The sequence below is a fragment of the Salvelinus alpinus genome, chromosome 13 (genome assembly GCF_045679555.1).
Source record: "Salvelinus alpinus chromosome 13, SLU_Salpinus.1, whole genome shotgun sequence".
Classification (NCBI taxonomy): Eukaryota; Metazoa; Chordata; class Actinopteri; order Salmoniformes; family Salmonidae; genus Salvelinus; species Salvelinus alpinus.
Genome location: NC_092098.1, coordinates 36,991,483 through 37,007,347, shown reverse-complemented (window position 1 = coordinate 37,007,347; position 15,865 = coordinate 36,991,483). Strand labels below are relative to the sequence as shown.

The 15,865-nt window shown below is 41.5% G+C and overlaps 1 protein-coding gene across 2 annotated transcripts; it reads left to right on the top strand.

Moving 5' to 3' along the window:
* The first annotated feature begins 3,439 nt into the window (after positions 1-3,439).
* Positions 3,440-15,617, top strand: kptn (kaptin (actin binding protein)). Of its 2 annotated transcripts, none has more exons than XM_071339224.1 (12): positions 3,440-3,802; positions 3,964-4,046; positions 5,478-5,562; positions 5,811-5,865; positions 7,868-7,946; positions 8,032-8,105; positions 8,184-8,290; positions 8,546-8,665; positions 9,659-9,722; positions 10,022-10,157; positions 12,062-12,235; positions 15,108-15,617. In XM_071339224.1, the coding sequence occupies exons 1-12, from the start codon at positions 3,592-3,594 to the stop codon at positions 15,123-15,125; spliced, it is 1,206 nt and encodes a 401-aa protein (XP_071195325.1). In that variant the 5' UTR covers positions 3,440-3,591; the 3' UTR covers positions 15,126-15,617. The 2 variants fall into 2 exon arrangements, with proteins under 2 accessions (XP_071195325.1, XP_071195324.1); XM_071339223.1 differs by having other exon boundaries at positions 3,461-3,802; positions 15,103-15,617.
* Positions 15,618-15,865: the final 248 nt, after the last annotated feature.

Sequence of the window (15,865 nt, the reverse complement as noted above, 5' to 3'; positions counted from 1 at the left end):
ATTTTAATGTCATTCTGTTACCAAACTTTCCATCTGCACTATTCCTCAAGTGAATGTGTTGAAGTCAAATTTCCAGTGTCAGTTGTTCAAAGTAGACTTCTTCATATAGACAATATATACAAAAGTATGTGGACATCCCTTCAAATTAGTGGATTCGGCAATTTTAGCCACACCCGTTGCTGACAGGTGTATAAAATAGAGCACACAGCCATGTAATTTCCATAGACAAACTTTGGCAGTAGAATGGCCTTACTGAAGAGCTCAGTGACTTTCAACGTGGCACCATCATAGGATGCCACCTTTACAACAAGTCAGTTCCTCAAATTTCTGACCTGCTAGAGCCGTACCTGCCATGCTAGAGCTGCCCCTGGGGCGGCAGGTATCCTAGTGGTTAGAGTGTTGGACTAGTAACCGAAAGGTTGCAAGATCAAATCCCCGAGCTGACAAACTAAAAATCTGTTGTTCTGCCCCTGAACAAGGCAGGTAACCCGCTGTCATTTAAAATAAGAATTTGTTCTTAACTGACTTACCTAGTTAAATAAAAAAAATGTAAATGCTGTTATTGTGAAGTGGAAACCTCTAGGAGCAACAATGGCTCAGGTGTGAAGTGGTAGAGGGAGAGAGAGAGGATAGAGAGGATGCTCACAGAATGGGACCACAGGGACCACAGAATGGGACCACAGGGTGCTGAAAAAATTCAAATAAATCATCTGTCCTCAGGTGCAACACTCACTACTGAGTTCTGAACTGCCTCTGGAAGCAACGTCAGCAAAAGCCGAGCAGAGCAAGGGAAAAAACTACTTCAAGTTCTCAGAGCGAGTGACGTCACCGATTGAAATGCTATTAGCGCGTACCCCGCTAACTAGCTAGCCATTTCACACCGGTTACACTAGACCCCTTAGTTCCAGTGAAGGGAAATCTTAACACTACAGCATACAATGGCAATCTAGACAATTCTGTTTCAGCATGACAATGCCCCTGTGCACACAGCGAGGTCCATACAGAAATGGTTTGTCTCGAGATCGGTGTGGAAGAACTTGATTGGCCTGACCTCAACCCAATTGAACACCATTGGAATGAATTGGTCTAATTTCCCAACATCAGTGCCCAACCCCCCTAATGCTCTTGTGGCTGATTGGAATACAAGTCCCCGCTGCAATGCTCCTGCATTAAGTGGAAAGCCTTCCCAGAAGAGTGGAGGCTGTTATAGCAGCAAAGGGGGGACCAACTCCATATTAATGTCCATGATTTTGGAATGGAATGAGATGTTTGATGAGCAGGTGTCTGCGTACTTTTGTTCATGTAGTGTAGGTGTGTGGTTTGAAATCAATGTTATTTGCTTGGCATAAACATTTTAAAGTGAAAAAGTGAGTCTAAGCGTCACTCTGTTACTATGGAATTGCCCCTACACCCCCCTACATTTGGACCCCAGTTACCCCACGCATGTTAATGTGTGTCAATCTTTCAATCAATGTGTCATTTTGGAGTAATTTTTATTGTAAATAAGAATAGAATATGTTTCTGAACACTTCTATGTTAATGTGGATGCTACAATGATTAGGGATAATCATGAATGAATCGTGAATAATGATGAGTGAGAAAGTTACAGATGCGCAAAGATCATGCCCCCAAAACATGCTAACCTTTCACCATTGCCAATAACAGGGGAGGTTAGCATTTTTGGGGGGGTATGATATTTATGCCTCTGTTGCTTTCTCACTTACAACTACTCACGATTTATTCATGATATGTAATCATGGTAGTATCCACATTAAATGTAGACGTGCTCAGAAACATATTAGACTCTTATTTACAATAAAAGTTACTCCAAAATGACACAATAAATTATTGACCATTATTTTATATTGGGCACAACATAATCCGAAATGTAACCAAAACAAACTGCAAATGCATCCAACAAGTTTGTAGAGTCACAAGCTTGATGTAGAAGTTGCATACTAGTAATATGGGACCACATACTAAACTTTTTGACTAAATTTAACACGCTATAAGTGAATTTGTCCAAATACTTATGATACCTTCAAATGGCGGGAATAGATACATAAAGTGTTTTAATTTTTCAATGGTGAAACAGATATGTATGAAAATACCCTTAAATAAAAAGTGACAGTGTGTGTGTGTGTGTGTGTGTGTGTGTGTGTGTGTGTGTGTGTGTGTGTGTGTGTGTGTGTGTGTGTGTGTGTGTGTGTGTGTGTGTGTGTGTGTGTGTGTGTGTGTGTGTGTGTGTGTGTGTGTGTGTGTGTGTGATGAGTCAGAGGTTGCTGTCTGAGGTGACAATGTGGTTGACTGATTACAGTGGACAGTAATCCTGCCAGAAGATTCCCCAGGTGGTATTATGGGAACTGGGAGTTTGGCACAAGCTATTCCTGAACTGGGAGAATATACTACCACATGTGATATCACTGTCTGTACGTACAATATACCTACAAGACCCAATGACACACATTACACATTTTCTCAGCAGGAATTGTCCAATGTCCAACATCTGTTTCCTGCTTTATCCCAATCTCTCCTAAAGAGACATACACACAGAGGGTTGTGTAGTAGATATAAGATATATTTTGTAGTATATACAAGATACAAGAGCTTTCAATACTATTGATCATGAAATATTGTTTCAAATTTGTCTCAAGTTTTAACCACTGCATCCAAGGTGAATGCATGAGATACTACTGAATAACCAAACAATGTGTAGATTAGATGTGACCTGTGAGGTATGCTCTGTTTAACAAAGCCAGTGAGATAAAAAGAAAGAAAGAAGCCTGCTCAGAAGAGGACCCGCAGCGGACATTATTATAATATTTTTTTAAACTTTATTTAACTAGGCAAGTCAGTTAAGAACAAATTCTTATTTACAATGATGACCTAGCAAAAGGCAAAAGTCCTCTTGGGGGGGGGATAAAAAAAAAAAATATATATATAGGACAAAACACACATCACGACAAGATAGACACCACAACACTACATAAAGAGAGCTAAGACAACAACATAGCACGGCAGCCACACATGACAACACAGCATGGTAGCAACACAACATGGCAGCAGCACAACATGGTAGCAGCACAAAACATGGTAGAAACATTATTGGGCACAGACAACACCAGTAAGTGTCCACACAAGTGAACAGTATTTGAGGACACTAAATCCCAAAAATCAATATATAAACTGAACACACAAACAGATTACTTTTATATTCCAAGCCAAGAGACTAGTATGCATGCCGTTGTTTTGCTTATGGATGTTCATATTTATAGGCGCAGACAGGAATATCATGGATTTGTTTACAGAGTTGTTGCTGACACCTAGTGGTTGACGTTTACGTACTGCACTGCAGCGACTGAAAGGCGAAGTGAAGTGATTGGTTGAAGACATCCACGCTGATTTGCTAGAAATCGTGACATTTTTTCCCTATTGGATCATTTTACTCGTAGTTCCTCCCACACCCGGATGTTGTGTTTTTGGGCTGCTTGAATGGTGATGGAGGATTTTGGATTCTTGGCATAGGCTGGTGTTTTGCACAAGTTTAAGGCAAATTCGGATTAAATTAACTGTATTTACTACGTCACGAGGATGCTGCGAGAGGGGAAAGAAGCGTGTCCATTCGTGGAGGACAGTTTCAGCCGCTTTCTGTCCCAGAGTAACATGTACGGACTCTGTCAGGCTGGAGAGCAAGAGTTACTCGCCGCTACTCTGAAAGGCAAAGTGGTCTGTTTCAGGTACCAAGACATCCAACAGAAAATCAGACCTGTTGCTAAAGAGGTACAGTTCACCTACATACCAGGTGAGGATAAGATAACTAGCTACAGAATTTAACCTGCTACGGTTGCATTCTTGTTATGGCTGCATGCATTGCAACGATTCATGTGTTGTGTATGTGTGTACAAAATGTGTTGCTAGTGAACTTGCTAATGTGTGTCTGTCTGTCGTTTTCTGTCTCCTCAGTTGATGCAGAGATTGTATCAATTGACGCTTTCAACAAATCTTCACCGAACAGGGGGCTGGTCGTGGGAATAACGTTCATCAAGGTATGCTTATATCCCCTACCCTTCTCCTAGTGTACACATCTGTACACATACAGTGCCTCCGGAAAGTATTCAGACCCCTTGACTTTTTCCAAATGTTGTTACGTTGCTGAAAAAAATTAATATTTAATCCAATCTACACACAATACCCCATAATGACAAAGTGAAAACAGGATTTTAGACATTTCTGCAAATGTATTACAAATAAAAAACAGAAATACCTTATTTACATAAGTATTCCAGACCCTTTGCTATGAGACTTGAAATTTAGCTCAGGTGCATCCTGTTTCCATTGATCATCCTTGAGCTGTTCCTACAACTTCATTGGAATCCAGCTCTGATAAATTATATTGATTGGACATGATTTGGAAAGACACAACTGTCTATATAAGGTCCCACAGTTGACCGTGCATGTCAGAGCAAAAACCAAGCCATGATGTCGAAGGAATTGTCCGTAGAGCTCCGAGACAGGATTGTGTTGAGGCACATATCTGGGGAAGGGTACCAACAAATTTCTGCAGCATTGAAGGTCCCCAAGAATATAGTGGCCCCCATTGTTCTTAAATGGAAGAAGTTTGGAACCACCAAGACTCTTACTAAAGCTGGCCGCCTGGCCAAGCTGAGCAATCGGGGAAGAAGGGCCTTGGTCAGGGAGGTGACCAAGAACCCGATGATCACTCTGACAGAGTTCCTCTGTGGAGATGGGAGAACTTTCCAGAAGGACAACCATCTCTGCAGCACTCCACCAATCAGGCCTTTATGGTAGAGTGGCCAGGCAGAAGCCACTCCTCAGTAAAAGGCCCATGACAGCCCGCTTGGAGTTTGCCAAAAGGTACCTAAAGGACTCTGACCATTAGAAACAAGACTCTCTGTTCTGATGAAACCAAGATTGAACTATTTGGCCTGAATGCCAAACGTCATGTCTGGAGGAAACCTGGTAGCATCCCCTACGGTGAAGCATGGTGGTGGCAGCATCATGCTATGGGGATGTTTTTCAGTGGCAGGGACTGGGAGACTAGTCAGGATTGAGGCAAAGATGAACGGAACAAAGTACAGAGAGATCCTTGATGAAAACCTGTTCCAGAGAGCTCAGGACCTCCGACTGGGCCGAAAGTTCACCTTCCGACAGGACAAGGACCCTAAGCACACAGCCAAGACAATGCAGTAGTGGCTTTGGGACAAGTCTCTGAATGTCCTTGAGTGGTCCAGCCAGACTCCGGACGTGTGCATTAGGCCACACAGTAGCAAAATTGAAAATTAGTGTTTCATGGGAAAGTTCAGATAGTACCTCTCTGTTTTGGGATGTTTTCTTACGTTTCGTGTCTACAGAATGATACGACTAGGATCACTTTTCTCTCTCTCTCTCTTTGGTAGATGAAAGTGTGTTCACACATCACTGTATCCATAACACTTGTCTTCACTCCTCCCCCCCAGGACTCAGGTGACAAAGCCACTCCATTCCTCAACATCTACTGTGACTACGAGCCAGGGTCTGAATTCAACCTGGAGTCCATTGCACGTGAGTCATCGCATCACCTGCTGCAGTAGAGTTACATAGAACACACATTCCCTTCTTGTATTCACATGGTTTTACAGGGTAGTGTTCATTAGGACCACGTAGTAAAGTGTTTCAAAATGTTGTACGGTGGAAAACAAAATAGTTCAGATTATACCTCCCAATTTCACCCTGTTATGAACCAGTTTCTTCTGTTTCGTGCCTAGTGAACATGACCCTGATTAGAGCTTGTTTCTTTATCCTCTTCTTAGAGAGCTGTCTGAACCTGGAGCTGCAGTTCACCCCCTTCCAGCTTTACCACACAGAGTAAGTACTGTACACACTACAGTGGGCACCTATCTAACTGGCCTACACAACTTTAGACATAGTTTATACTTCTTTGACTCCTTTCAAGGCCTACCACACATTTTAGGTGCACAATGCAGTTTCAAGTTTTAACTTCTTATAGCTGCAGGGGCAGTATTGAGTAGCTTGGATGAAAGGTGCACAGAGGTGCCCAGAGTAAACGGCCTGCTCCTCAGTCATAGTTGCTAACATTTGCATATTATTATTAGTATTGGATAGAAAACACTCTGAAGTTTCTAAAACTGTTTGAATTATGTCTGTGAGTATAACAGAACTCATATGGCAGGCAAAAACCTGAGAAGTTCCACTTCCTGTTTGGATTTTTTCTGGGGGTGGCAGATTTTCAACCAAGCTCTCATTGAAATTACAGCGAGATATTGATGAGTTTTCACTTCCTACGGCTTCCACTAGATGTCAACAGTCAATAGAACTTTGTCTGATGACTCTAATGTGAAGGGGGGCCGAAGGAGACAGGAATTAGTCACCACTGCCACGAGCTGACCATGCTTTGACCACGCGCGTTCACGTGATAGGCAGCTCCGTTCCATCGCTCAACTGAAGTCAATCTAATTCTCCGGTTGGAACGTTATTCAAGATGTATGTTAACAACATTCTAAAGATTGATTCAATACATCGTTTGACATGTTTCTACTGACTGTTATGGAACTTTTGGACATTTCGTCACGTTATAGTGGACACGCTTTGTGACTTTGGAATTGTTTACCAAACGCGCTAACCAAAGTAGCTAATTGGACATAAATAACGGACATTATTGTGGACCTGGGATTCCTAGGACTGCATTCTGATGAAGTTCATCAAAGGTAAGGAAACATTTATCATGTATTTTCTGGTTTCTGTTGACTCCAACATGGCGGCTAATTTGGCTATTGTTCTGAGCGCCGTCTCAGATTATTGCATGGTCTGCTTTTTCCGTAAAGTTTAAAAAAAATCTGACACAGAGGTTGCATTAAGGAGAGGTATATCTATAATTCCATGTGTATAACTTGTATTATCATCTACATTTATGATGAGTATTTCTGTTGAAACGATGTGGCTATGCAAAATCACATTATGTTTTTGGAACTAGTGAATGTAACGCGCCAATGTAAACTGAGATTTTTTTTATATAAATATGAACTTTATCAAACAAAACATACATGTATTGTGTAACATGAAGTCCTATGAGTGTCATCTGATGAAGATCATCAAAGGTTAGTGATTAATTTTATCTCTATTTCTGCTTTTTGTGACTGCTATATTTCGCTGGAAAAATGGCTGTGCTTATTGTGGTTTGGTGGTGACCTAACATAATCGTTTGTAGTGCTTTCGCTGAAAAGCATATTTGAAATCGGACACTTTGGTGGGATTAACAACAAGATTACCTTTAAAATGATATAAGACACATGTATGTTTGAGGAATTTTAATTATGAGATTTCTGTTGTTTGAATTTGGCGCCCTGCACTTTCACTGGCTGTTGTCATATCGATCCCGTTAGCGGGATTGCAGCTTAATGTCATGCGCACAAGTAAAAGTGAAATCCCTTTTTTGCCAGCTCTAACCCCAACAATGTAGTAATCAATATCAATGCAGTACTAAAAATAACAAAGTAGAACAAAACTAAGACAGAAATAAGAAGAACACGAGCAGTAAGTAAGCTATATTTACAGGGTCAGTTCCAGTACCATACAATGTGCAGGGATACTGGAGTGATAGAGGTAGACATGTACAGGAGTAAGGTGATTAGGCATCAGGATATATGATAAACAGACTAGCAGCAGCGGATATGATGATTGTATGTGGTGCGTGTGTGTGGAGTCAGTATAAATGTGTGTGCATGAACGACCCAATGTATGAGTCGAGATTTTAAAATTTAATGTATAAAAAAGCCTGGCATGACGATAGTGTTTGTCACTTCCTTACATTGTTAATGACATGAATAACAACAGTATGTAACTGTTCCAGAGTGCAGTGCGAAGATGGATGCAGTGAGACAGTGTTTCTGCTCAGTGGTCATGATCAGAGGATTCATCTTTACAAGGAGGTAAGCCTATGTACCCGTGTGTGTGTGCGGTGAGATTTGTAATGTTTGGTGTGGGAGTCTAGTAAACGTATCTTCTCTGCAATAGAACGCCTCCCTTCACCAATTTGAAGAGCAGCCAGTCGAGAGACTCTTCCCTGAGCTACAAGAGCTGCCCAGCAAGTTAGTTTGTGTATCCTCTGTCTGCTGTTCTCTCAGTTGTGCGTGTGTGTGTGTAATCACTGTTCCTTCTCTTTGCAGTGTGTTGTGGCTTGATGTGCTGAGTATCCCCGGCGGTCGTCGTCTCTCAGCCTTTGGCTGTCAGAACGGCTGCGTTGGGCTGGCTCTGGTGGACCAGACTGGACCTGGTGAGGACGGCCTATACACAACATACACTAAATCACTATAGGATTGCGTCCCAAATGGCACTCAATTCCATATTTAGTGCACTACATTCGACCACAACCCGTAGGGCTTTGGTTAAAAGTAGTGCACTATATTTAGGAAATAGGGTACATAGGGAATAGGGTTTATATGGGGAATAGGGTGCAATTTGCGACACAACCTATGATTTGCTGATGTACTTTCCTTTCTGTGTCTTCACATGCGTCCGCGTGGATTAGAGATTGTGCAGAGTTGGCGGGTGCAGCAGGACAGTCCCATCTCCACCGTGCTGCTCTTCCCTCTGCATTCCCGGGCAGAGCCGGCGGACCCTGAAAGGGCAGGAGAGAAGGGAGGGGACGGTATGGATGAGCAGCACCGATATGACCTCTGGATATTGTTGTACCCAAATGGCAGTACATTCCCTATGTAGTGTTCTAATTTTCTCCAGTGCCCATAGGGCTTTGGTCAAAAGTAGTACACTATATAGGGAATAGGGTGCCATTTGCGACATAACCTATGATTTGCGGCTGTACTTTCCTTCCAAAACTCTGGATGTGTTCAAGAGCATCATTCTGCTCAGTCGCTAATCACCGACTGACTGAGCAGACTGACTGATCTACCTATAATAACAAGCAGTTATTTTGGATGCAATGAGATTTGTAGATCCGTGTTTATGCTCCGTGTGACAAAATTATTAGATAGGAGGAGAGAGCATTTGGTCAGAACCATTCCCTAGCCTACCAGTGGACTAGGTGGAGCTATTGGTATATTGCAAATTCTATGCAGATGTTGCACCGTCCTACAGTTACCCTACACATAACAACAAATCCATTCAGATTATACCCTAAATAGCAGCCTACCTGTTGGCTTTTGGTCATTGTAGCCTTTCTTTCTCATTTCACTTTTCATTCTGTTATTTTAATTCCAGCTTCCATTGATTAGATATCCCCTAACTTGCTTGCCACACAAGCAGAGCAGCAATGCAATTGTCTTTCTCTCTCTGCGTCAAGTGCAAGGATCAGAGCACGTACCTTTTTTGCAACTTTTTCCAAATCATCAATATAGAGTCACATCATGCAGCCCTTATGTTTTGATTTCTAAAACATTTCCAGTTTTTTACAGGCCTAACACAAGTAAATCAACAATGGATTTTATTGTGATGGTGTAGGCTATATTATTAGATTTTGTTCAACTTTTTAAAATGTAGCTGTTCCAAAGGCACGCAGCTTGTTTGCATGGAAGCCCGTATATGCTAAACATTTGCTCCATTTGTAATAGAATTACCCTCTGACAACATTTCATGACCGCCACAACCATAAGAAACACAATTTTTGTCTCCACACTTTTCTCAGACATTGAGATCGTTGGTTACAACCTCCTGGTGACCAGCAGTATAGAGATGGCCGTTGTGTACAGGTCAGTATCACAGGCCTATTAGAGACTAAGAATACATGAATAAAGAATGCAAGCCATTTGCGAGAGGTGCTTACTAATGGAACATTACCTCAGAAATCTTATTGCAGTGGTAGAATGCCAGTCATTTGTTGAAAAAAGCTTGTTCATACTGACCTCTGTCGTGGTCAGTAAGGATATTCTATTTTGTACTGGTCAGTGTTTTGTGTTCCCTGTGTGGTGGGTGCTCTTTCTAGTCTTCGGGTCAATGTGTGGTCAGTTAGGTTTCTATGGTCAGAATGGTCAGTACATTGTGCTCTCAGGGATGTCCAGGAGTATGGTGTGAGTTGCCATGCGTGCCTCTCGGAGAGTGACCAGTGTGACGCAGTGCTCTGTGCGCTGGTCACAGACCTGGACTTTGATGGACAGAAGGAGCTGTTACTGGGAACCTATGGACAGGTGAGTTTGTGGGGCTTCTCATAAGGGGCAGAAGGGCTATGAGCAAAAATAAATAAATAAAATACAGTGCATTTGGAAACTATTCAGACCCCTTCCCTTTTTCCACATTTTGTTATGTTACAACCTAATTCTAAAATGTATAAAACAAATAAAAAATCTAACAAATACCCCATGATGATTAACTGAAAACTGTTTTTTTTTTTTTTTTTTGCACATTTATTAAAAATAAAAAATAAAAACTTTATTTACATAAGTATTCAGACCCTTTGCTATGAGACTCAAAATTTAGCTCAGGTGCATCTTTTTTCCGTGATCATCCTTGATGTTTCTACAACTTGATTGGAGTCTACCTGTGGTAAATTCAATTGATTGGACATGATTTGGAAAGGCACACACCTGTCTATATAAGGTCCCACAGTTGACAATGCACATCAGAGCAAAAACCAAGCCATGATGTTGAAGAAATTGTCTGTAAAGCCCCGAGACAGGATTATGTCAAGGCACAGATCTGGGGAAGGGTATCAGAACATTTCTCCAGCATCGAAGGTCCCCAAGAACACAGTGGCCTCCATCATTCTTAAATGGAAGAAGTTTGGAACCACCAAGACTCTCCCTAGAGCTGGCCGCGCTGCCAAACTGCAATCGGGGGAGAAGGGCCTTGGTCAGGGAGGTGACCAAGAACCGGATGGTCACTCTGACATAGTTCCTCTGTGGAGATGGGAGAACCTTCCAGAAGGACAACCATCTCTGCAGCACTCCACCAATCAGGCCTTTATGGTAGAGGCAAAGATGAACAGAGCAAAGTACAGAGGGATCCTTGATGAAAACCTGTTCCAGAGCACTCAGGACCTCAGACTGGGGCGAAGGTTTACCTTCCAACAGGACAACACAGCCAAGACAATGCAGTAGTGGCTTCGGGACAAGTCTCAATGTTCTTGAGTGGCCCAGCCAGAGCCCGGACTTGAACACGATCTAACATCTCTGGAGAGACCTGAAAATAGCTGTGCAGTTACGCTCTCCATCCAACTTGACAGAGCTTGAGAGGATCTACAGAGAAGAATGGGAGAAACTCCCCAAATACAGGTGTGCCAAGCTTATAGCATCATACCCAAGAAGACTCGAGGCTGTAATGGCTGCCAAAGGTGCTTCAACAAATTACTAAGTAAAGGGTCTGAATACTTATGTAAATAAGATATTTCAGTTTTTATTTTATTTATAAATGTACAAAATTTCTTAACCTGTTTTTGCTTTGTCATTCGGCTCCCGCTCACAACCGGCCGTGATTCGAAGTCCCATAGGGCGGTGCACAATTGGCCCAGTGTCATTAGGGTTTGGCAGGGGTAGGCCATCATCATTTTAAATAAGAATTTATTCTTAACTGACTTGCCTAGTTAAATAAAAGAAAATACAATTATAGGGTATTGTGTGTAGATTAATGAGGACATTTAAAAAAAAATTTTTTTTTTTTAGAATAAGGATGTAACAATGTGGAAGAAGTCAAGGGGTCTGAATTCTTTCCGATTGCACTGTACATATCCCTTGATGAGATTAGTACAAAAATCTAACCTGATCATAACCGAAAACGATTGACTGATTACTCCATTGATTTACTCCATTTGTCAATTTTTATATTTTTGCTTTTGCTCCACTCTTGGATGTTAGTCGGTGTGTTTTTAAAACTACTCATCCAAATCATGATTCAAATCAAAAGCCGAATACAACAGGTGTAGAACTTACAGTGAAATGCTTACTTACAAGCCCCTAACCAACAATGCAGTTTAAAAAATGCGAATAAGAAATAAAAGTCACAAGTATAGACCAGCAGTACAATTACAGTCATTGTGTGGGGGCACCGGTTAGCTGATGTGCTGAGGGTTTCCTTTGCTTCTGCTCCTATAACTCAGGAGCTGCTTTGCTACAAGTTCCAGCAACCAATGAGAGGGACAGAGGAACAGTTCCAACTGCTGTGGAGGCGGAGCTTCAAGAGCCCCTTGCTGTCCATCATTTACTTGGATTTGACTGGAGATGGGCTGAGAGAGCTGGCGATTCTAACACTCAAGGGGCTACACATACTACAGGTGCATTATCATGGAGTGCCATAGCACGGAGTGTAGTCCCTATAATACATTTTACGTTTACATTTTACACTACCGTTCAAAAGTTTGGGGTCACTTAGAAATGTCCTTGTTTTTGAAAGAAAAGCACGTTTTTTTGTCCATTTAAAATAACCTCATTGATCAGAAATACAGTGTAGACATTGTTAATGTTGTATATTACTGTTGTAGCTGGAAACGGCAGATTTTTTTATGGAATATCTACATACGCGTACAGAGGCCCATTATCAACAACCATCACTCCTGTGTTCCAATGGCACATTGTGTTAGCTAATCCAAGTTTATAATTTTATAAGGCTAATTGATCATTAGATAACCCTTTTGCAATTATGTTAGCACAGCTGAAAACTGTTCTGATTTAAGGAAGCAATAAAACTGGCCTTCTTTAGACTAGTTGAGTATCTGGAGCATCAGCGTTTTATGGGTTCGATTACAGGCTCAAAATGGGCCAGAAACAAATAACTTTCTTCTGAAACTCATCGGTCTATTCTTGTTTTGAGAAATGAAGGCTATTCTATGTGAGAAATTGCCAAGAAACTGAAGATCTCGTACATCGCTGTGTACTACTCCCTTCACAGAACAGCTCAAACTGGCTCTAACCAGAATAGAAAGAGTGGGAGGCCCCGGTGCACAACTGAGCAAGAGGACAAGTACATTAGAGTGTCTAGTTTGAGAAACAGACGCCGCACAAGTCCTCAACTGGCAGCTTCATTAAATAGTACCCACAAAACACCCGTCTCAACGTCAACAGTAAAGTGGCAACTCCGGGATGCTGGCCTTCTAGGCAGAGTTCCTCTGTCCAGTGTCTGTGTTCTTTTACCCATCTTAATCTTTTATTTTTATTGGCCAGTCTGACATATGGCTATTTCTTTGATCTGCCTTCTAGGCAGAGTTGCAATCTGATGTTATTTTAATGGACAATAAATGTGCTTTTCTTTCAGAAACAAGGACATTTCTAAGTGACCCCAAACTTTTGAACGGTAGTGTAGTCATTTAGCAGACACTCTTATCCAGAGCGACTTACTGTTATTGCATTCATCTAAAGATAGCTTGGCGTTTTACAACAGGATGTGCAAATGTTATTACAGAAATATATGTACTGTATCCAGTGGCGATTTTAGCATGTAAATCTTGGGGCAAACAAAATAACATTGGGGTATGCATGCCAACAAAGCCACAACACTAAACAATACATTAATTGCACTATAATGTTGACCAACAGTTCCCACAAACTGTTAGGGCCTACATAAAGCTGTCCCAACAGCAGTCCCAACATCTTACCACTGCTACACCTGGCTATGAGCGGAGCCTTGTTTGGCAGCGAAACAGTTCATTTAGTCTTATTTACTGACTTTTTAAAAAACATAGCTGATATGGCTGACTTGCTTAAACACATGTGGTTTCTACTGACAATTGAGATGTACAAACTATGGCATAAGTGGATGATGAGCGGATAAGAGGCGATCCGTAATTTTGATTAAGACATTAATGAGTGAGCTAGGATAGACATAGTCAATATAACTATTTGTTCAGCACTTTTTAAAAATATACAGCGACAGAATTCAGAACATGGGCCGTTCTTACAGTATTCTCCCTGTACACCAAGTCAGAACTGTAGGATAAATAAAGGGGGCATATAAGCAGACAATGAAAGCTCTTACAATATTTGATAATTACATTTCTTTAAAACAGGCTATAGGCTACATGTGCACCACCAAGTCAGAACAGTCGGCTAAATTAGGAGTGGAAAATTGCCCAAACTTGCAATTCCGATTCGGATGACCGTTCAAAACGTATTTTCTCAGTCAGAGCTTGTTTTTTTCCCCCGAGTTCCCAGTTGTCTTGAACTCACTGAAGTCTGAGATTTCCGAGTTTCCAGTTGTTTTGAGCGCGGCAGAAGTCATGCTGGATTGAAATCATGGCCAATGTTGAATGTTTATCCTTTTAAGTTTGGAAAAGAGGCCCTTAAACCCAGACTTGGACTACACACCCACTCCACGGAATATCAGGCTAGTGATTGCTTTGCAATGCTTGCAGTTAGCCACTGATTCCTTCCAAACCCCTCATTGTTGAAATTGCGATTTCCAACTTGTGTAATGTTTATGGTGTGAGCACCGATACGTTTTATCTATAATTTCTCGTCATTATTTATCTTCATATGACAAGGATTGAAAAGGATTTGCCAGTAGATTGTCAACTTGATTCATGATGATGACTGCTAGCTAAGATTTTGAAAGTATGTTGTTGACATGATCAGTCCAATCAAAGCTACTGTAGATATAACGTGATTTGATGTAATTTTATCTGTGGCCAATGACCTTGAGCCTTCTTGGATGGGAACTTCTAATGTAACTCTATGGCAGTACCTAAGTGGCTTGAATTTTTCAGCTCTACCCGTAGACTTTGCGGTGACGTAGTGTCCCCATGAGTGACAACACTGAGCCAATCACGGCGCAATTAGAGAACATTACCAACCCCTACACTCCGTATTTTCCGCTGGTTGCCCCACTACCACAGAAGGCACTGAGCAAGGTTGAAACACGTGCATTTTGGAGCTGCCTTACTCAAGAAATCAGTTTGTAATGCGACTGTATTAAGTCAATTATTATTAAAAAAAAATGGTTTTACATTGTTTGCAAACTGATATGTGACACGTATTAATGCCAAAGTAACATGCTAAAAAAATTATAAACAGGTGGGGCTCAAAACAGGTGGGGTTCTGCCCCACATGCCCTGAATGACGAGTCACCACTGACTGTGTAATCTCTTTCTCTCTCCCACTTTCTCTCTTTCTCTTCTTTCCATCTTTTCCCCTCTCGTCCTCTCTCCAGCACAGTCTGACCAGCACTGCTGACTTGGTCCTTCAGCGACTGGCCGACAGGGGGTCAAAGCTGACCCCTGGCTCGGAAGTTCAGCCAATCCCAGAACGGAACACTGAAGAGAGGGATGCTGTGACCAATGAGGAGCAGAGTGCCCCATCAAAGTGAGAGCCAGCTGTTTTTTTTGTTTGTTTTTTTTATTTCTATTTTAACCTCTATTTAACTAGGCAAGTCAGTTAAGAACAAATTCTTATTTACAATGACGGCCAAACTCGGAGGACACTGGGCTAATTGTGCGCCGCCCTATGGGACTCTCAATCATGGTTGGATGTGATACAGCCTGGATTCGAACCAGGGACTGGGGTGACGCCTCTTGCACTGAGATGCTGTCCCACCTGGGTTACCTGTGCCAATAATGACAGTTTTACCATGAAGTATCTACACTTACAACATCATGCATTTTTTGTTTGATGTTGCCTAACATGTAATATTGTCCATATATGTACACAATAAATTAACTAAATATGTTTTTTGCATTATTGTCAAGAAGCTTGCATTAAGGTCTCCGTAATTTTGTCAAGACCTGACAGGACTGAAAAGAGCTAAAACAACAAATTCACTGACAAGGTCTCATTTTGTTCATGAAGTAAGTATTTAGTAATTTTACGGTGTCATACAGCACATTGAAGCAGATCATTTTAATGACTAGGCCTAGAATTTCATGCACTCACCTGGAATGGGTCAACGTATAAAAAATGGTTAAGTAAAATCACTA